Source organism: Diachasma alloeum, unplaced genomic scaffold (assembly GCF_001412515.2).
Source record: "Diachasma alloeum isolate Michigan unplaced genomic scaffold, Dall2.0 Dall_scaffold_00255, whole genome shotgun sequence".
In the NCBI taxonomy this organism is placed as follows: Eukaryota; Metazoa; Arthropoda; class Insecta; order Hymenoptera; family Braconidae; genus Diachasma; species Diachasma alloeum.
Window position 1 is genome coordinate 131,495 of NW_021680400.1, and position 23,340 is coordinate 154,834.

General features: G+C 35.2%; 1 protein-coding gene across 2 annotated transcripts in view; it reads left to right on the top strand.

The window, feature by feature from the left end:
- Positions 1 to 23,340, top strand: part of LOC107037555 — a 48,324-nt gene that overhangs the window by 8,045 nt on the left and 16,939 nt on the right. Inside the window, exon 1 of one of the 2 annotated variants that reach the window (XM_015256174.1) lies at positions 19,702 to 19,827. The exons of the other annotated variant lie outside the window; for it this stretch is intronic. Within the exon in view, the coding sequence (XP_015111660.1) occupies positions 19,800 to 19,827 (28 nt within the window). The 5' untranslated portion in view covers positions 19,702 to 19,799. Of the gene's footprint in view, positions 1 to 19,701; positions 19,828 to 23,340 lie in introns of those variants that run through there. 2 annotated transcript variants of the gene reach the window in all.

Here is a 23,340-nt window from a genome sequence, read left to right on the forward strand (position 1 = left end):
AAACAGAAAAGGGGGAATATCTCAAAAACTTGGTATGGACGGGTATATATGTTTTTGTTAATCTAGATAGAGCACATCGAGACGAACATTTTGAAAGAAAAAAAATTTTAATCGCTCCAATAATTTTAAAGTTATTCGTGCAAAACGATTTAAAAATGAATCGCTTCATCTCCAAAACTACTCGACCGATCGGGATGAAATTGTGCACAGAGTTAGTCCTCATTAAGACCTATAATCTGACAAAATTTCAACTGTTTTTGAATTATTTTAGGCACTTAATTCCTCAATTTTCTAAAAATTGACCATCGGGAAGGTGGCGGTGGACATATTCGCATACAGACATTGGCGCCAAACTTCGTATTTTTACATTTCAGACCATCCTACATCATTTCCAATGAAAATTGGAGAATCTGAAAATCGGACGATTAAAAAGCTTCCATCCGGAAGCAAAAATTGATAATTCTGAGAGAGAACCCAGTTCTAAAATTTTCTATAGCAATTTCTGAACCCAAATTTTCATTTTCCTCTTCACTCTATTTGACTACATAAAAAAGAAATTATATTTTAGTAATACGGCAGAAAGTATATAATTCATAATACTTACCTTTGAATAAAAGTCAATTGCATTACTTTTTACATATATTGAAGAAAAGCGCTGTGATTGATTATCTCCTAAACTGATCATCCGATTCCACCCATCTTTAATATGAAACATCGTACTCATAAACAGGAACTTTGTACCAAATTGCAAGTGTACACGTCGATTTTTGTAAAACTGAGAGCGCGTACTAGAATTTTTGGCGAAAAACAGAAAAATTGCAATATCTGGAAAATTTTTTATGACATGGTATGTATATTTCGATTGGCTGGGATAGAAGACATCGAGACGAACATTTTGAAACAAAATAAATAAATGAAATCGGTGAAGTAGTTTTTGAAATATTCAAGAAAATAGTTTTAGATACAAAGTGGAATATCGCCTAAACTAATCATCCGATTCAGCCCATCTTCAATACGAAATATTGTACTCATAAGAGGAAAGTCTATGACAAATTTCAACTTAATATTTTGATTTTTTTTAAACTGAGCGCGTACACAGATTTTTAGCGAAAAACAGAAAAACTAAAATATCTCGAAAACTTTGTATGGCGGGTTATATTGATAGATTCAGATAGACGACATCGAGACGAATATTTTGAAAAAAAAAATTGAAATCGCTTGGATAGTTTCCGAGATATTTGTGAAAAACGATTCAGAAGTAAATTTCAATTTCTTGAACACAGAGTTAGTCCTCATTAAAACCTATAATCTGACAAAATTTTAGATTTTTTGGAATCATTTTAGCCGCTTATTTCTTCGATTTTCTGAAAGCTGACCATCATGTGGACTAATTTGACCACACGCACATACACATATGGTCCTAAAATTTTGTATTTTTACGTTTCAGGCTGTTAATTAAATTGATTAATTAAATTAAATTCATTAAATTATAGTATATTGTGCATCAAGGGCGGAAAGTCTTGTTTTCCCGCCCGAGGTACACATACTATTTTTTAACACGCCTGCAAAGGAAAGTTCGTATTTTGCTCTTTGATGAGCGGGAGGAAAATACGAACTTTCCGTGCAGGTGTGTGAAAAAATTAATTTAATTTAATTTATTTTAATTTATTTTAATTATAGTATAATGATCCTTTTTAAAGATTGAAAATAATTATTGATAATGGTTGATAAAACTTGATTTGAATAATATAATAATAGTTAATTAAATTATCTGAAAAATTTATTAAAATTAATGTCAGGTGGGCCGAATCTGAATCTGATCATTTTCTCTTCAATTGACCCGGAAATCGGAATTTGATCAAATTGGGGTCAGGCAGCCGACCTCAGGGTGAGATCGTGCCTACTTACCTGATCAGAACTTGGTATGAATCATCCTGCAGTTTTTCGGATCCGATCTACTGGATCAAAACTTGGTCAGGTTCTCATCAGGAATCACCGGATCAGTCGAACCTTACAAAAACCTAATCAAGTTCTGATCGTGCTTCAGGTGGGCCTGAAGCAATTTCCACTCGGGAAGACAGCACAATCACAAGAGTGGAGCGATTGCAAAGGTCGATCCAAAAAACCTTCCGATTGCTTTGCTAGATTTATGATCCTCCCTGGGTCTCCTCGTTAGCCCTCGTGCTGGTTTAACCCTGAAAATTCTCTTAACTACCTCTGTTATTCAACTCTTGTGATCGTTTGACCCCTTCGAGGCCCGACTCTTGCGAGGTATGATTCTTGTGACCTCTGACCATCACGATAAATCGCCCTTGCGACTTTTGACCCTCGCGAGGCGTGAACCTTGCGAGGTATGATCCTTGTGACGTTTGATGTTTCTGGTCTCAAACTGACAGGTAAAATTGTGTTTTTCTCTCAATTGAACCGGACCAATGAGATGAGACTAGACCGAGGTGAAACCATACTGTAGCCGCGAGACCGAGCCGATATCAAGAATTTTGAATTTTAACTAGACTGACTCACGTACGAAAAAACGAATGGGCCGAGCTTGGCCCAAGCCCGGTGGCCGGCCTGCCGAACTTCGGGACCCGTTCCTCAACCGGGACCGCGCCGGACTTGGTTGAAACCTGGAATGATAACATCGGGCCAGGTCTGGGCGCCCATCTCGGCCCAGCGTTGATTGCCAGTCGTTGGCCAGGCTCAATTAAACATTACTTAATTACATGAATATGATAATATGGGTGATTGAAATACAAGTAATTTAATATTACTCCTCAGCATTCGTAATAGGTTCAACGAGGAAAAAAAATCAATACCGGCATGCGACTGGTGCCGCACTGGCTGCCAAACTGTTCATGGCAATTATCAATAATAACAAAAACAAAATAATTAACATTTTTTAGGATGATTTTTAGTATTGATTGTGCCCTACCTACCAAACCCTAACGCAATCATCGCTGAAAAACCGATTTTGTTAACTTAAAATATTACCCCCTAACGTGGGCTCGAACCCACGACCTCACGACTACTAATCCGACGCCCTAACCACTAGTCTACCGCGCAATTCGTAAAACCTCTACTTCAAATCTTCCATATTAATTCCATCTCGGTTTTTTTCGACTTGAATGTTTTATCATTCAGTTGATAGAAATATTAAGTGATTCAACTATAGTTTAATCGGTAAATTAATTCAATAATGAATAATAATAATTATTATTATTAATTACAATAATAATTGTAACAATTAGGTTTACTGTTGAATGACGATTCTTCTTCTTTTCGTAATAATTAGCGAGTAACATATGACTTCAACACCTACAATGTCACCATTTTTTTACGATTACACCCTTAATATTTTACGCCCAGACTTGGCAAGCCCAGGCTTGTGCCAGGCTTGGCCCGTTTCTCCAACACTGGCATTTCGTACGTGGGCGAGTCGAGACCTTCCGAAATCTCGTCTCGTGCCGTCTCGTGGGTATCTCTAATTATAACATACATTAAAATGATACTTCAAAACATCACACAATAAAACAATGATCATCATCAGTAAAAATTGCAATGTGGGAAATTTGGAATGAAAACCTCATTGATTAACATATTAATTTCCAATACAAGATTAGGGCGCGCGCATATTCTCTACCTTTCGTGCCTCAGGAATTGGTAGAACCGAGATATAGATGTTTTCGATGGATTTCCACTAATATTAAAACTTAATATGATTGTGGTAGAGATTATGTTGAAGTCCATTAGGTTCTTCCAAAGTATATTCACTCCGTAAGAATCATTGGTATTTGGATTATCCACGTTCACACATGAATCGAGTGAAAAAACACCTCTCGAAGAACGAACGGGTTTTTTCGGTTTTTCAATTACCAAGGGAATGAGTATCAGGTATACATTATCATTTTCAATTCAAATTCGAAATCATTTGTGATGAAGTGGCAATATTAAGCTTCGGTCACACAGGGATATTCTTTATTATGCAAAATCCAAATTATTCTCTGTATGTAAAAAACCAAAACAAAATCATTATGAATTAAGGCGCGATTGTGATTTTTTTTTTTTAAGTGTTGAAAATTTGCAATTTAGAATACCGAATTTATACTATATATTGTAGTATGTTATTTACTTGAATTTAATTTTATGACTAATTTGTTTTATGTTGTTTATTATAACAAAATTCTTGAAAAGAAAGATATTTTTTTAAAAATTTGTTATAATTATATTATATGATAGTATAATGCTAAAGAAAGAACACGTTACGCGAAATAGATTGGCTCCTTAAACATAGTCGACAACGTTAACACGATGATATTTATAAAATATGAATGCTCAAATATTAATATATTTTACTCTACTTTTTAAACTTTTCTTACATTTCTTCTTAAACTCAAGTTCTTTTTCATTGTGATCTTGTAGAAATAATTGGATTTTTACATTTCATTCAATTATTTCATTCATTTTTTCAATGCATTGAACTCTTATTATCGTAAACCACGTATATAATTCTCTATGACTATAATTAATTTCATGAGTATTATGTATTTATGGAGATACGCGGTAGCGTATCGGCCAAGAAAAGTTTTGACCGACTGAGCAAAACATCAGGCTGAGCGCACCGCGTATCTATACACGACAGAACTTCCCCCTCCGCTACCTCTAAATGATTTACATTCGGTATAATGAAAACGGGACGACAAATCGGGAAAGTGTCATTAGTTACATTATATAAGTCGCCTATGAGCTTTTCAAATGTGTAACTATGGTATTTTTTGGATTAACAGTAAAAAAGATACGCGCATAGCAACGGGTTGATATTCACATTCTCGCGATTCACATTATAAAGTCGGAGAATCAAGTTGTAACGTTGGCAGCGCCGGTCCAACTGAGCCTCATATCCAACGTTGAAGTGTTGCCACCAGTGCATTTGAATGTGGGTTGTGATGTTGTTATGGAGAACCACGGAAAATGTTCTTCTTCACGTTAAATCACTTATTAGAATGAAACGGAAAATCGACTCGGTGTTCTATTTTGTTTTCTCTCGTCGAAAATTCGAATTTCATCGCGCCATATCTATATTCATATGCGGACCTCGGACATAAAGATAGTTTATGCACTCTGTGTCGAAAATATTGTGTGATCAAGTATTAAATGTCCGTGAATAGTTAAATTCGAAAAGAAAATATTTATTTTTCTCCGAGTGTAACAGAAAATGTTTTCATTCCGTGGAAAAAAATTCACTAAATTAAGTGACAGTGAAATGCGAATAATTTTGTGATTATTTAGGAAAAAATAGTAGGAGACGGTGGGATTCAATGGACACTTTGAACCCTTTCCAAAATGTTGATGTCTTATTGAAGTGTTGATGAAATAGATTTTTTTTTCAAATTAAAGTACAGTCAGCTCCTTTGTAATAAGCTTAGACTGAGCTCAATCGATAAATTTGTTCCTTGGTTATAAATATTGAAACAAGAAGTAAGAAGAGTCCATTCCACCCAATGTTTACCTAATATTTTTAAAAACAAAAAAAAACAAAAACATATTTTCAAAAAGAATTCTTTGTGAACATTTTGTTCGACTATTTCTATAAGGAAATCAATTCATCTCTCTACGAAATACAATCCATATAGGAATCATCAGAGCAAAAATTGAATGAGGAACCAAATCAAGTCAGAAAATTATTAATAGATGATTAAAATTTGAAATTCGGTGGAGAGAATAAATCTGAAGTAGAACTGTTTATTTCCCTTCAATTGTTGATTCAAAAAATGTTCTATCTTATGAAAAATGAATCAGTTAAATTGAATTGAAAAGAACAAATTTCACCGGATGTAAAAACAGTCCTTGCTTATTTTGAAAAAAATAACGAAATCTGCCTAAAAACACAAAAATAAATGTTTTTGTAAAAAAACTGGGCCAAGAAAAAGTTTTGTTTGATTTCTACTGTCAAGTCGAAGTTTTTGGAAAATACATAGAAATAAAAAAGGAAGCCAAGTTAGGAATTTTGAATAAATGGTGATAGTGCACAATCAGGTTTCTATAAGAAAAATAGTTCTCAATGGAATAAGTATTCTAAAAAAATTCTCCATGAAATAAAAAATCAGTAGGAGCAGGACCAACGTTCTTGGCGCGGAATTTTTCAATTCACTGTCTGTATCAATCTACTCCTCCATCCTTTGATCCGCACCAAGGACATTGGTCCTGCTCCTACTGATTTTTTTCTTCATGGAGAATTTTTTTGAACAGTTATTCCATTGAGAACTATTTTTCTTATAGAAACCTGATTGTGCACTATCACCATTTATTCAAAATTCCTAACTTGGCTTCCTTTTTTATTTCTATGTATTTTCCAAAAACTTCGACTTGACAGTAGAAATCAAACAAAACTTTTTCTTGGCCCAGTTTTTTTACAAAAATTAACGATTCCCCTAAGGGAATGTATACATGACACATACTTCCATTCTTACATTCTCAATTCTATTCTACCTTAAGGGGTCTCCTCAGTAGGACAAAACGGGGATAGGCGCGCGGGTGAGTGGAGCGTAAAATGGTTAAGTTAGTGAGGTTATTTTCGAGAGACGAAACATCAAACATGGCGTACGTTGGATAGTGACAGACATCACGCCAATTATTTTTATCGTTAATTTATTCAACAAGTTACTGGCAAAACTCGATGAGACTTCATTCCCTTATTTTTGAGAGTTTAATATAAATAAACATAGCTTCCTTTGTTGGCTAGCACATTGTCAACAGGGTGAGGGGTAAGGGACAAAATTTCGTTCTTAAGGCCCATGTATAAGCAGAAATTCGAATGATTAATTGAAAACGAATGAAACGATGAAACTACTCAGAGTTTTTTTTACAATTTTCCTTTTACCATTTTTGATTATTATATTACATATTCAATTCGCTAGCACATTGTTGTTTTGTGGCGAAAATTACTGAGGAGACCCCTTAAACCTGTCATTCTCCTTAGACTCCCAGTTCCTTCTTTCCTTCCTGGTGCACGTTCCTTCTCTGTCCACCTCATTTCCTCTTTCTCCACTTCCTTTCACCATCAACTCCTTCCCTCGTGGGGGGAAGGAACACCTTTCTCGTCCGCACTCTCAGTTTTCGTCTCTCCATCCTCCTTCCCGGCACTCACCCCTTCTGCTCCTTCTCGTAATCCTTGTCTTTGTACCACTTTCTCCTCTTTACCTCTTTCCTCCTGCCGCCTCACTTCCGGCCACTTCCAATCATGGAATTACCTCGAGTGAAAATTTGCGAAACAATTAATGCCCGCAATTGGACTCGAATCTGGTCCGTTTCCGTTGAACTACTATCCTTTCTAAGAACAATGAGGGGTCCGAGCCTACTCGACAGAAGGGATGTGAGCGTTACTTTTTGCGTCATTACACTGAGAGAAAAATCTGAAGTTCGATTTACAATAAGAAAATAGTTGAGGCATTTTAGTGAACGATATGATTTTTTTTTGTATGAGGCACATAACATTATAGTAACTTCACGAGCATAATTTTTGCAAATCAAAATGCAGTTAAACTAACCAAAATTCAAAAGTAACCACGACAAATCTATTGTGAGTAGAACTATAAAATAGTTGCAATGACTACATTCCATTGTAGTAATTACTTCTCCGGCCATAGTTACCGTATCCCATGAAAAATTGTTGAGGATTTTTTGACTATAATTCGATGGTGATGGAATATAGTCAGAAGAATTATATTTTTCTCTCAGTGTAGTCTCTTTCTTCTTTTTATTTCTACCAAGTCCATTGGTAGTAAGCTTCCAAATGGATCCGTATCAATTACCTATTCTTGTGACAGGCATATAGCCGTAATCACACGCTACAAAGTGTGTACAGGAAAATATTCAACCTTTAATGAAATGGATTTATACAAAAGGTTAACTAAATATCTCCGAAACTGATTGGCCAGTTGCGTCGGTCCCAAATACTAATCTTCACTATTGTAAGAGCTATAATCATACTAAATTTCAACTTGCTGTCTTCATTTTTTCTTTGGAATGGAAGCCTTGTTTTTGACCGATTTTTCGATTTTCTAATTTTGATTGCAAATTCTCTAGAATGTTATGAAACGTGAAGAAATGATGTTTTTTATCCGACAACTTGGATTTTTGGTGATTAATTTTTATAAAATTCAACATAAATACGGTGAAATTTGTAGGTAAAAATCGGAAATTTTGACTCATTGTAGCTGTTATTGAGATTAACTTTGGCGCGCTATTTCAGCCCGATTGGTCCCGTAGTTCCTGAGAGATAACAACTTGTTTAAATTTAGTTTTTCCTGAATATCTCAAAAACTACTGCACCGATTTCAATTTTTTTTTCAAAACACTCATGTCGATGGCCTCTATGTAAGTCAATCAGAATATATAGGCTCTTTAATCCACAGTTTGGAGATATTGCCGTTTTTCCGTTTTTCATGAAAAATCTTGTACGCGCGATAACTTGAGACAAAAATAAGCTAGTAAGTTGAAATTTAGAATGATTCTGGCTCCTGTAATACTAAAGATTGGTATTTTGGACGGATGCCATCGGTCAAGCGGTTATTGAGATATGCAACCTTTTGTGTAAATATATTTTGTTAAATACACGATAACTTGAGTAAAAATTAAGATAACAAGTTGAGATTTGGTATGATTAGACTCTTGCAATATTGAAGGTTGGTATTTTGGATAAGCGCAATTGGATGAGCAATTAGAAACCCGGTAGCATGTGGTTATGGTTGTATGTCTGTCCCAAGAATAGGGAATTGCTGCGAATCCATTCGGAAGCTTACTACCAACGAAATTGGTAAAAATAAAAAAAAGATAGAGACTAATGACGCAAAGAGTAACGGTCACTTGCCTTCTGTCGGATGCACTGGACTCCCTACTTGTATACACACAGACTTGACCCTAAAAACATCATTTGTTCACGTTTCATGACATTCTAGACCATTTGCAATCAAACGTAGAAAATCGAAAAATCGGTCGAATACAAGGCTTCCATGTGGAAGCGAAAAGCATGGGCAATATCTCGAATCGAAAATGAGAACTCGAACATGGCGGATATCTCGAACTAATGAAGAAAGTAATGAGGTTTTCATGAGTACAATCGACTTGCGTCGAAGTTTCATGAAGCCCGCCTGACAAACAAAAGAAAATTGAATAGAAAAAGGAATATCGAATCTGATAAGAAAATGGGCATCAAAGGGTTTATAAAGAAGAAGATATCAATCACATAATATTCGGTCGAAGTTAATTTTTCGCATGAATTTTCTTTGCGCACCTATTCAACATAATGTACGACCCTTCCAAATAGCAGGTACGATCCACATAGCAGGTTTAAAGAAAAACGTTCGATTCATGCGATTCCATAAATATTTCATTCGTTTCGTGGCGATGGGCTGGCTCAACACAGCGAGGAATCACTCTAATGGTGATATACTGAATCAGGTAAAGGTTGTGTTGAGAAAAGAATGACACGTGGGACGCTGGATGGTTAAACCGTGTTTTCATGAGATTATTCACGTTTTTCTACCTTTGTGAGAGATGACAATATTTCATTAAATTATTTTTCGGTGAAGACATGGAAATTACTCATGACTTTGAAAAGAAGATTTGTTGCAAATAAAGGTAACGACGTTGGAATTATTCAGGAAAAGAGAATTGGAAAATTCAGAGGAAAAAATGTTCTTATGAGATTGTATAAATCTTCTTACCTTTAAAAATAATCTCAACTTGTTGAAAGAAGGAGATAGACTTCTTGTGGGGAATCAGGAGTCTGAAGTTGTAGGTGACATACACTTAATTCCAGTATTCTGGATCAAGTATTAATGAACACTGAATCTTTGAATCCTAAATTGTAGTGAATCGATGAATAAAAACATGAAGAATTGAAAAGGAAGTTGAATCAAGTTCTTCAATTAAAGGGAATCAAGTGCTTGTCGCATACTTGAGTCATACAAAGTGTAACAGATAATCCACACTTGATCTTAATTTCAAAAAGCATAACAAAACTACTTGAGTCAAAGTGCAGTAAACTTCGATCAATGATCTAAACATTCAATGTCTTGATCAAGCGGCTGCTACAATTGATCTTGATAGATTTTGGTGGCATAGGACCCTTCGTGCGCCTAGTCTCTCTATTCTAGAGTTATATGGGTGAACGTACGCCCAGTCACCTTACTCTAGAATGCCTCGTTAACCTTAACCTTATGTACGTTGGGCAACCGATTGTTAAGAAAGTGCAAAAATGCAGAAATATATTATATGGAAGTTTTAATTAATGCTGATGGACAGGGATCAACAATTCCTACATATGAAAAAAAAGATTCGATTCCATCGATTTATTAGCGAACAATTGAAAAAAAGTTTGTCACATACATACAGACCGGTTCTGAATATGGCATATTCGGACTTTTTGGATCATAATAGGATGATATAACACAAAAAATCCGAAACTTAAATTTAGACAATTATAATGCTTTCATTCAGAAACAAAATACTTCAAGTTATAAGATTTAACTAAATTATTGTAAATCATTCTTCATATTTGAACATGTTCTCCATTCACATCAAGGACTTTTACAGCCGCTCTCAAGTCTTGTCAACTAAACTAGCATTCTTTTCTTGATTCAAGTAGTCCCAAAGTCCAACCTGATTTTAAAATTCGGAATGCTCATTATCTCTTCGGCTTCTAAGCTGAAAACAACGTGTATAAATTATGATAACGTGTAAACGACCAGTGGTGATTACGGAACACTGATAAGCCGAGCGGATAATTGCTTCTGATTCTTAAATCGACTTGAAGGAAAATTATATTCACAAACCAAACAACGATAAATACTAATGAGTGGTGCGCTACGCTTCTTCGCTGTTGACGCAGGTGTCACGAGACGTACAGAAGTGGGTAATTTCCAGTCTTATGACGGGATTATAGGGAGCCATCTTTTTACGAAAACTCTTCAACCCGATAAATTGTGAATAATTCCCGCTAAGCTGCTTATCACTAAGATAATTTATCATACACGGAGAAAAAAATTCCAGAATTTTTCAGGAGAAATTCAGACAAAAATTACCGTGCCGTCTGGTAAAGTGGGTTCAATTGTCTAGCACCAGAAAAATTCCGGTGCTGCATAGTAAAAATTCCGGTTCCTATTAAATGATAAATTACATTCGATAGTTAAATNATTTTTCAGGCGAAATTCAGGCAAAAATTACCGTGCCGTCTGGTAAAGTGGGTTCAATTGTCTAGCACCAGAAAAATTCCGGTGCTGCATAGTAAAAATTCCGGTAACGCACAATAAAAGCTTGATCCCTGACTGTTTTCTATTACATGATAAATTTCATTCAATAGTTAAAAATGAGTAAACATTGTCATTCAGCATATCATCCTATTAATTTTATTTTAACCTCTCCTCCATATCCTCTCTCCCATATTAAAAGCGGAATGCGCGGCAAACGTATGTGGAAAGTTTGACACGCCCATGTATCTCTACAACGTTATACACCTCATGAAGAAAAAATAAAGGGCACTTATTTTATTTCTTAACCGTTTTATCACAACACTAATTAATATTTCACTGAATTGATATTATGAAAAACATTAACCTGGGGTTTCAGTAAGGAGATATGTGAGAGAGGAGGCTAGAGGAGGCGACCAAATAAATCATCTGGTCACGTGGGAGGACGGAGAGTGCCGAAATCTTACGAATGCGCAATCGGATCCTAGGATTATGGTAGTGTCATAATTTTTCTCGTATTTCTCGTAAAAATTCACTGTCGCTCCGATTTTGCCGTGCTGCACCAGAATTTTTCCCCGCATTTATCCGAAAAATGACTCGTGCAACAGTACTTTTTCCTACTCTTTGCGGTACATACCGCCTGGAAAGACCATCAGAACCCACTTTACTGTGCGAGCACGGTAATTTTTTTCGTACATTTCTCTCCGTGTAAACAGGAAAGATTGGAAAACAAATTGCTTCTAAAAATTCGAGGAAAAAATAACTTTTTCATCACTACTGGTACGTTCACCTCATGTCGAAAATTGTCTTTTCGTTTACTTGTAAACGAAAAACGGCACAGGTCGCCGCTCCTTAAACGTAACATCACTGATAAAAAATATAGTTAGACACATGTCTAAACTATAGTTCGACACATGTGGGGCACGATTTTTCAGCTCATGTGATGGGCAGCTCCTCGGCTTCGCCTCGGGTCACCAACTTTATACTCGTGAAAAACCCATCGACTTGCATCGAAATATACTATTTTCATCCAAAAAAAAATCTAAGTTCTTTGGAAAAACTCAATTCTTGAAAACAATAAGTTATACATAGTTTTTGGAAAACAAATAGTTTTTTTAGGAAATAATCAATAATTATACAGAATTCAGAACACATAGCACACTTTTTAGGAGAAAATGAATAATAAAATACGATTTATTAAATTGAAGTTGACATCCATTGCTCAGGGAAATTCCTGTTTTCATCTTTTTTCAGAAAAACGGTTTGTTTGAATCAAATAAATAAGTTTATCTAAATAGTACGCAATTAAATTTTTATTGAAATTAGGCCCGATTGCATTAAGCCCAGTTGAAAAAATCCTCACTTAAATATCGGAATAGATCAAAATAATCAACCGATCAGTTTTGATCGAACGTTCATCGAAGGTATTTCATTGAAAAAAGTCGTGTATCGATGTTCCATCACTATTTGCCAATGATAACACTAATTATGAAGTATTTAGTCAATATTCACGATCGAATGGCTGAATGAAAGCACTACGATGAATTCATAAAATTGCCCAACTGTGGAATAAATTTACTCCTGACATAGATTTATTCTGACGCTTTATTTGGCTAACACGACTTGGTGCAACCGGCCCCATTTGATTTTAATAAATAATTCATTTGGAATTAATAAGTTGTTTTCTTGAATTTAGTATAAATTTCGTTTGAAATTAACCAATCGTTTATTTGATATAATTAAATCATTTCTTTTGAAACAATGAAAAAATTTCAAACAAAGATTTTTACCTGATTCAAATGTACCATTTTTCTGAGTATGGATATCGTGAATTAAGCACTTTTCTATCGTTAGCTATTTTCATAAATACACTGAAAAAAGTACATATAAAATACTAATTTTTTTTTCATTTATAAAAAGAATTGAATTAAAAAATAAAGAATTGAACAATAAAAGAAAGAAAGAAAAATCTTCGGTTGAACAATTAAATAGTAATTCAACGGACACATATTATTGTTGTGGTACTCAAGTATCAAATGGGAATCCAGACGTGAGTAAATAACCGTCACCACTACGTATTGTTTTCGTTCTATTCCTGGTGTCTCATCTTTTCCACAATGGGAAGACGAGTGCGTAGCCGCATTTCATCATCAGTGACCAATTCAAGGCAATTTCATTGTCCCCATGAGTAATTCCCGGGTACGTTGGACGCTTCAATTTGCAGGAATTCAATATTCATTGATTCCTAGTAAGAAACAATTATCTGTGCTTTATGAATGGTGTAAAGAATTCTGGGAATTCCTTAGACGATCCATAGACCATCGAGAACTTCGGATTAAGCGTGAATCAGACAAGGACCCAGAGCCTTTTATTTTAATAAATTTTGGACAGGAATAAAAATTATTGTTATTCCGGATAGTATTTACGTGCTATTTTTTAGTAGTTTTGATAAAGTTAACTATCGGGGAACCAGAAATTTTCGTTGTTTGGGCCAAAATATTATCGAGCTACGCGATTATTGATAGGAATCCCCCCTTGCATTTAATCTTCGGGGAAATGCGGAGGCCCAGCTGAAATTCTGGCTCAGTGTATGAATTTATCGGGATGAGACAGTTTCGGTTTTGGGCTTCGGTGGAAGGTCACACGCTATACGTTTTAGGGAATCAAGTTTTGTCTTATGGTGCATTATATGTTCTGTTGAGTTATAATTTCGATGTATCTTGCGTCTCTGACCCGGTAATCTTTGAGAATGCAGCCCCGAAGAGCTAATGATAGTTAGTGGACCTTATCTGGGCTAATTATCGCCTTTTAACTCCGTTTCATTTTTCTTTTGTTGTTTTGGTCTGTTGTCGGTTCAAGTTGAATCGAATTACGCGTTTATGGCTATTAGATTGACGTGTCCCTTTAGTAGCTTCGTCGTATCTAGCGCCGGACATTTGCTACGTCACAGCGGCTGACCCCACTACGTGGATATAACGCTCTCGTTCTATCTTTTGGCGTTAGATACTCGCTCTCTTTGCACGGTTAGGGTATAAATAGAGCGATTTTTGCGTATTCCAGGTTCAGTAGAGAAAAGTAGTCGGTGGTTTAGTAGAGAAAAGTAGTCGAGTATTCGAGGAGTCGGTGACTAGCCCTCATCGAGTCTATGACCTACGGGCAGAGTGTGTTTGGGCGATGCCCCTCTGGGGAGAATTTTGCATCTAACCAGAAGTTTCGATGAGATTTTGGGTTTCGACTCACGTTGCCGCATGGTTTTCATAACCATTCGGAGTTGTGCCGCAGAACTCTTTTGAGGATTATTGTGGAGTTCGATTGTTCTTTTTTTTGTGCATAATTATGAGAATTTCGCGTTCGATCTCGGGTCCGTTCCATTTTTTTTATCTTTCGGCTTTTGCGCTGAACGGCGCGAATGTTGCTGGTTAACGCGAGTTGATTAGAGTCTTCATTCAGAAACCCAAAAGTAGGTTTATCGAAAAAACAAAAAGAAAGTATCGATAACTTTCGAATTAAAATTGTACATAATTCAACAAATATCGAAACAAATATCCCGCACAAAAATATTGTGAAATACCTAGGAATCAATATCAATGAATTAACACATTGTTCAAATCATATCGATATACAAATCGAGAAAGCCAGAAAAAGGTATAAATCATTAGGATTTCTTTTTCACAATAAACATATTAACAAGAGAGCTAGAGTAATATGCTATTTATTACTCATTAGACCCCTACTAACGTACGGAGCTGAAACCCTCTGGAACATGGGAGCACACCAAACAGAATGTCTAAGAGTCTTCGAAAGAAAATGTCTCAGAACCTCATTATTTCTATACAGGTCTGAGCATTCAAACTATCAACACCAAATCAAAAATAAATACCTCTACGATCAAGCTAACGTACCCAGAATGGATAATTTTATACTCAAATTAGCAAGAAATTATTATGAAAAACTAAAAGCAATTAAAAATGACACCATAAACGCACTAACAAATTTCGAGAATCAAGAAGCAATTGGTAGAGCTAGATGCGGAAATATAAAACGCAATATTTCACCGCGTATGATAAAATCGGTTTGTTCCAAGACGCAATGAACAAGCCGATTCTCTATCACATACCGAGACATAAAAGAAACAATAAAATCCCAGTCGATGAGTTCCTGAACAGGGAGTTAAAATACTCCAGAGAAATTCCAGAGACTGATAGCGAAGATTTTTATCGAGTTAAGGTGAAATATTGATGGTTAGACCAGAATGACAAATTCGTATCTGAACTCCAAACCAGATACCAAATTTATAAAGAAAAAAAGAAAAATAATAATAGAGGCCAAGATAGAGTCAGAAGACAACTTCAGGCCACCTTAAATATTCTCCTACACATCATAATATTAATGAACAAAGTACAAAAAAACTGAACATTTCATTAATTCAGTATTAATAACATTAGGCCATATAACGTAAATAATAAAGAAATAAGTCTACTCTTCTGTTAATATTTTTCTTTAACAGAGGAAACACAATATTCAATCCACAAAATACCTCACTTTTCTGTTAATAATAAGTTGCGCTTGTTTTTTATACTATACACACACTTATTTTTTTCTTCTTTTTCTCACAGTTTTTTTTTTTTCAAGCGCATAAAAACAAAAACAAAAAAGCTCTACAACAGAGCAAAGCTTTAAAACCTTATAATAATAATAAATCTATAAAAAAGCCCAATAAAAAATTGAACACGAGTGTCACAGAATGACCAATGTTTATCGAACATCAGATTCTAAATTTCATTTTTTTTATGTACCTATTTTTTTTATGTAAATAGCTGTAAATATTGTAAATACCTACCAACCCCTTGAGCAGCGCGGACAACCTATCACCTTCCTCTGGACTCCTTAGTTTTAAGTTTGTGTTAGATTAATGGTTATTTTCTGGTTCCTTCGTTTTGTTCTTCGTTTGCGGTTCGCATATTCGGTTTGTCGTCTCTGAGAACAAAGGACGGCTGGCACCCATCGATAAGTTTTTTTTTTTGAGTTTTCTCAGTCTAGGGGAAATGGGCGAGTTAACGTGATTTTCCAGTCCCAGATTGAAAATTCCGTTGCAATGGTTAAACCTGTCTTTCGAGTAATACAAACTTGACCATTTCTTCATTTTAAAAATTATTCTCTTGAAATTAATCCCCATTTCCTTCTTATGCTCAGGATTTTTTTCATTTAAATAAATTGAATAAGTCGTTTGAATAAATGATTATGTGAAAATGGTTTTAAAGATATGATGCAAAAATCATTAAAATTTAAAAAAATCATCAGAGAATGGAATGGAAACCGTTCATATGATAACTTAAAAACAAGTGGATAATTGCTTTTTAAAAAATGGGTATAGTTATTGCTGCTAATAAATTAGCAATTTGGTTTCGAATGGGTTCTTTCTTTATTCTTTCTTCACTATTCTCTTTTTTTTTTATTTGAGCATTTCTGAACAACTACAGTTGAATTTGCATACATATTTCTCGTTATAAAAATAAGACCATGTGAACTATTTACAGATTTTGTGGTAGCTTAGAACTATTGACAGTCCACTTCAGATTTTTATGGAACATTTGCGAAGTTCATTATTCTCTTCTTGCACTTTTTTTATGTGATGAGACTATCATCAATTGAAATGTTGTCAAAATTTTACGTATTATTTCGTTCTGTCTAATAATTCTACATTCAAACCCTCTCACGAATCGAATTAGTTTTCAGTCCGGGTTTAATCAAGGTTCAATCAAGGTTTAATCAGTGTATAGCTAAGATTTAATCAGGGTTTATTCAGAATTTACCCAGAGTTTAACCCAGGTTAAACTTAAAAGTTAGTCGGGACCATGAATCAATGTGAATAAGTATTCAATATAATAGACTGGGACCTGAGTTTGATAGAGATAGAGATTTTTATATAAAAAACTCATGGTAGTATTGTGTACCTTGATAAGCAATGATGTTGTTCTCATCATTTTTCAACTTGATTAACAGGGCATTGAAATATACTTTTCAAGCCCTAATTTGATTGATATTACTGACAATTTTTTTTGTAATCATAACCGATTTTCTCTTTCAAATCGCATAAACAATGTGCTGCAACTCAACAACATATTCTGATAGGATTAAAAGGGTATTATTATCAATTTTTTGAGCTATCACTAATTCAATTTTGATGACAATTTTTTGAGTGATCATTGAAAAATCGATTTTTGGAAAAATATCAATTTTGTCAAATCGGTACGAAAAATTAAATTTTAATGAAAAAAATCATAGAAAATACATACATATATACAGACATGATCTAAAAATCGCATATTCAGCCTTTTTTAAACCATATTTGGTTATCCTTACACAAAAAATGGAACACTTAAATTTAGGTGATTACAAAGTTTCCATGCGGGAGCAGAAATTAGAAAGATGAAAATATCTAATCGCACATTTGAATAAACCCGATAACTCAGTCTTGGGATCTGTCGACGAAACGTTAATTCGACAAATTATGATGGAGGTTACATTATCACGAATGCCTCTGACGCGATAGCTAGTCAAATATTGTCCCGATGACATGACAAATTATTACTGTCTCGGGATCATAATTTGATTTGTCTTCAAGGTGAAACCGAGCGAACAAAAAATGCGGGTATTATTTCCACTCACGGTTCGATGATGCGTCATAGCCTGTCTGTGACAAGATTGATGAACAATTGTAGTAATTTAAAATTATTCGGTTTTCATATCTTCGGCTTGAATCTCTTTAAAATTCTATATCTTAAATCTGAAATTGGCAGACATATTTTCGATATTTTTTAATATTTTTCAATTCGATTCCATTCGGTTGAACAACTCGGAACAATTGATTCCATTGTCAGTTATTGATGTTGTTAAACATTTCTGACAGGTCTGTTTCGTGGAGATGGATTCCTCTTAAATAGGAAAAATAAAAAAGATTGAGGAGTAATTTTTTAGAAGATTAAGTTTCAAACATCCCGAATTTCATGAACGTCTAGATTATTTGCTTCAAGATGTTGGAGAATTGAGATTCCTAAAAGCCTCAAGGTCATGGCCCGCATGCTCCCCATGACCTTGACAGCCTTTATGAAGGTCACGAAGGTCTAACGTCCTGCATACACCCAAAAAGTGCTTTATTTTGTGACTTACGATCTCACATTGAGATTTTCAAATCTTTCGAAATTCTCACGCTGAGACTTTTAACAATTTCAAGTGGAGACTTTCAGAACTCCCTCAACGAAAAATTTCATGTTAAGTACCGAAAGTCTTAACTTAAGACAGTCAAAAGTGGTTGAGACCTTCGAAAGCCTCAAAATGAAACGTTCAAAAGTCTGAACTTGAGACTTTAAAAATGTCAAATTAAGACCTTCCAAATTTTCAATTTGAGACTTTCAGACTTCAAATTAAGCCACGAAGGTCAAGTTTTCAATAATAATTTTACATTATTCGTTCAAAAATACGAGACAATGGAGATCTTTAGAAATATTAGGGTCATGAGAGTCGTTAGCCTGACGTGAGTCGGGAAAAAATAATTGTTAATTATTTTTTTCAAGAGGGGAGACGTAAGGGTCGCAAAAGTTTGAAGTCACTTAACAATCATTTCAAATAATTTCTCTCAAGATGCCGACGCTTAAGAAAATCAAAGTCACGAGAATCTTGAGGATCTGCACGGGTTCGAATTCTTAATTCACTTACATTATTCTTCTCAAAATGGGAGACAATGTAGACCTTTAGAAGATTTAGGATTACGAGGGTCGTGAAGGTTATGAAAGTTCAAAACCTTCAATATCCATTTTCAATTATTTATCTCGAAACGGGAGACAACGGAAACCTTTTGGAGAGTCAGGGTCCCACGCGACGTGAAAGTTTCAAGTCCTTAATAGTCATTTTACACGATTCGTCTCAAGGGTCACGAAGGACTTGAGGGCCACAAAGGCTTAAAAATCTGAAAACTCATTTTACATTATTTGTCTCGAATCAGAAGATATATAAAAACTTTCAAAGATTTACGATCACAAGAGTCTCGAGGGTCACGACGTCCTAAAGTCCTTAATATTCATTTTGAAACATTCTAATCAGTTCTAAGTAAAACTTGAGAAACTCGTAGTTATTGAAAATCCAAGTAATGAATACAAAAAATTGAAAACCTTGAAGAAAAAAAAACTCTGGAAAAGCTCTTCAAAAATTTTCTCATGCAATCTTTTTATCATTTATTCATTGTGCAATTTGAATTGTCATGTAATCATCACCACCCACCAAATCAGTTAGGAAAAAAATGAGTGATCCATCGTCGTTCAATCGATATTATCGAGTCATTATCGATATCAATGTTCTCGGTCGTTCTATCGGGCCATCCCGATAATTTAGGAGAATAAGTGTGCGGATCGCCGCCAAGGGACTAGCCAGTCTACTTCCACCGCTCGTCACTAACGTCAATCAGCGATTCGACGAATTCTAGTAAATACATATAATTCCGTATTTACTCAGTGGGACACGCTTAGTCATCGTGGGTACCTATCCCATGTTTTTTCAATGTTTCTGTTCGATATTGACGGTTTACGTGAGTAATCTTAGTTTATTCATTGAATCCATGCAAACAAATATACTTAAATATAGAGAAAAATTCAGGGAAAATCGTCTACAAAATATAGGCAAATTTTAGTGGCCGAAAGGTAATCGTGGAGCGGATTTTAATTCAATAAAAAATACTTTCAGCGATAGATGTTTTAGGTTCTCTATAAAAATTATTTGGCTAATTTTTTTTCTTTGATCTTTTTTAATGAAAGAAAAAATAATAGAGTGGAAAAAACTTAGAAGATTTATGTCGAGGAATTCTTATAGAAAATGTCTTAATAGAAAAAGTTGGCCGGAAGCATCAAACTCAACTGATTTTTTCTATAAGGCAAGTAGCGAAGCGATAAAACGGTTTAAGGATATCCAAGTACTTGTTTAAAGTTAGCAACTTTTTTTTCAAGCAAAAGTTCAGTTTTGTCAAAAATCGTGCCATCCCTGTACTTTTTCAAATTTTTCATTGTTGAATACATTTATTTGGTAATTTTTTCAATGAATACTGTGAACAATATTTTATTCAATCTCACACTTGACTCGTTGGTCTAACCTTTAATGATCATACGGCAATACTGCACATGCATCCCATATAACATCGTAACCCGAGTAGAAATTTCGTCGGTTTATCACCGGTTCCACATAGGTTTCGATCTACAAGGAACTCATGAAAACGTCACGCAGTTACCTCACAAGTTACAAGTAGGTTGCAACCCATCAAAAACTCATGTGATTATTTATTAACCTCATTATTATTAACAATTTGTCAATTATTAATAACTCATTAATTGCCATGGGAAAGCATGCCCAATGATAAGAATCGATTTATACACGCAGAAAAAGAAAAAAAAATCACATTATCGGTGAGTGGTCACCCATCCCATTCCGAACCTTACTCGATGTTACTTAACTTTGGTGATCGTCTGTTGTGTTGAAGTCCAAGTCCGCTATCCTGTGATTCTTGGGAATATAATATTTAGATATTCTCGATAAGGCGAAGATTCGCATTTTCTGGTGATTGACATATGATTTTGCCTAAACCTTAATTATGACCCTTCCTAATTAATGAACCTTATTTCTGACCCTCGTGACCTTTAGTTTTGACCTTTTTGTACAACCTATGAGTCAGTGACCTGCAACAAACTCATAGGTTCCCAATACACATTGGTGGCTCCCGACGAAATTTCTACTTGGGTAAATTCGGTCCGAGTAGTCACTTGAGCGGACCTTTGCCAGACGACAGGAACGCGCGGATTCAAACCATCCAATATGGTCGTCCTACCAATTGAGAAGCTTTTAATTTGATTGTTTCCAATTATCTGTTCAGAAACTTATGTTTTTTAATGTCGGAAAAAAATACAATATAACGAACAAAGTCATATACGGTTATGTGTACGAGCAAACGCTTTAAGACTGAGCTATTGGATTGAAGGAGTATACAGCTCTTATGGACATAATGTATTAAATTTAAGTTTTTCAAAAATCGTTTTTTCGAAAAAATATTCGGCAACTAAGGTTAATATTGCGCTTAAAAAATATTCTTAGTCTTTCTATAAACCCTGAAGAGGATTTCCTTCAGCAAATATTGCCTGAACTATTTGGATATCCTTAATTGAGTTGCCTGTCAATTCTAAAACTATGCCGACTAGACTCGGTATGGGCGCACGAGGAGTACGCCCATTTAGGGATGTTTAGGAGAGGATTAATAAGATTTCTACTCAATAACCGAACACGAGCTAATATAAGATTAGTATAATTAACTGGAACTAATCTCTTTAGATTATAAAAATCCAAATCGACTTCCGGTGATGAAAATTTCGTACTGAAAATTAAGATTCCAAAATTAAGAGCCACAAGGGTCAAAATTAAGAGCCAGAATAAGGATCACCACGGTTAGATTGAGGGTCACAAGGATTAGATTAAGGGTAACTAAGGTCCGAATAAGGGTCACGAGGATCAGATTAAGGGTCACAAGAGTCAGATTAAGAGTAAGAAGCGTCAGATTACAGGTTATATGGCTCAGATTGAAGGTCATACGGTTCAGAAGATTAGTGGTCAGGGTCAGAGTAAGGGCCCAAATAAAGGTCATTGGGGCTAAGAACCAAGTGTCAGAACCGAAGTTACCAGACTTAAAATAAGGGCCACGAGGGTTATAATGAGTGTACGGTTAAGATCACAAGGGTCAGATTAAGGGTCCAAATAAGGATCACAAGGGTCAAAATAAGGGTCTCTATATCTCCCCATGCTATAAAAATCCAAATTAACTTCTGGTGATGAAAATTTGATACTCAAAATTGAAACTCCAAAATTAAGGGTCATAAATGAAGAGTCCCAAGGGTCACGCGGGTTATAATGAAGGTCAGCATAAGGGTCACGAGGGACAGATTAAGGGTCAAAATAAGGATCCAAATAAGGGTCATGGAGGTAATACACATGAGGTCATATGGGGGGTGGGGAGCGGACCGTGCAGGGGGCGTACCCCCCTAGTAATTGAATAAACTCAAACTAATAATAGATTCGGTTTCGTGCGCGGTGCTCAGATTTTTGGCGAAGAGTGAACATCCCTACAGGCCCAACTCCTCCCTTATTCTACCGAGTACCTGCCTTATTCCAGAACCTAAAAACTGTTGCTAGCCTAAAATGTTTAAAATCATTTTCACGGTTTTGAGTCCCTAACTCATTTTAATGCTGTCACTGACGATGGCTGTATACCATAAAACAGCTTCTCCACTGAAGCTGGATTTAGGTTTCACCGTGAGACTGCTTATATTGCATTTAACAATTCTTAACAAGCAGAAATTACATCATTACATATTTTAAAACGATTATGGAATTAAAGTGTGAATATCTCCACACGTCACACATCCAACACGATAATTTTCTTCAGAAGTTTCTGCGTACTATTGGGCCAGCAGAATCCTCAATTCTGTGTTAAGCTGTAGTCTGGGCAAGGATTTTCATGTCAATTGTTGGTGTCTTTGCACTCACGTTACTTTATTCCATTGAAAGATCCACACGGTTTATATCTCAAACAAACAGTGATAATTATTCATTTTGGTGTATCTAGCCACATAAATTGTTGAAGAAGTAGATAGAGCATGTCCCAGCAAACAAATTGCATATGAAAGTGCATATGAAAATTCTATGAAACGTGAGGCTTAAAGAAACATTTAGAAATAATCATCACCTATAACACCACAAAATCTGAAAAATCATCGACAGGTTAATTTCGAACAAACAAGCGTATCAACTTTCTTAGGTTGGAAAATCACGAGTGCGATTTGGCGCATCGTTCGCGATGTCGATAGAGCACGTCTGAGCAAACAAATCGAGCCCAAGCGCATCGCAATCGCATTATTAATTTGACTTAAAGAAACGTTTGTTTTTTTAAACATATAATTCATTTTTTCCAACAATGAAACGATATTTTGTGTTAATTTTCTGATTCACGCTATCCAATATTAAATGAAAAATCACACATTACCTTTTATTCTAAAATCGCTCAACA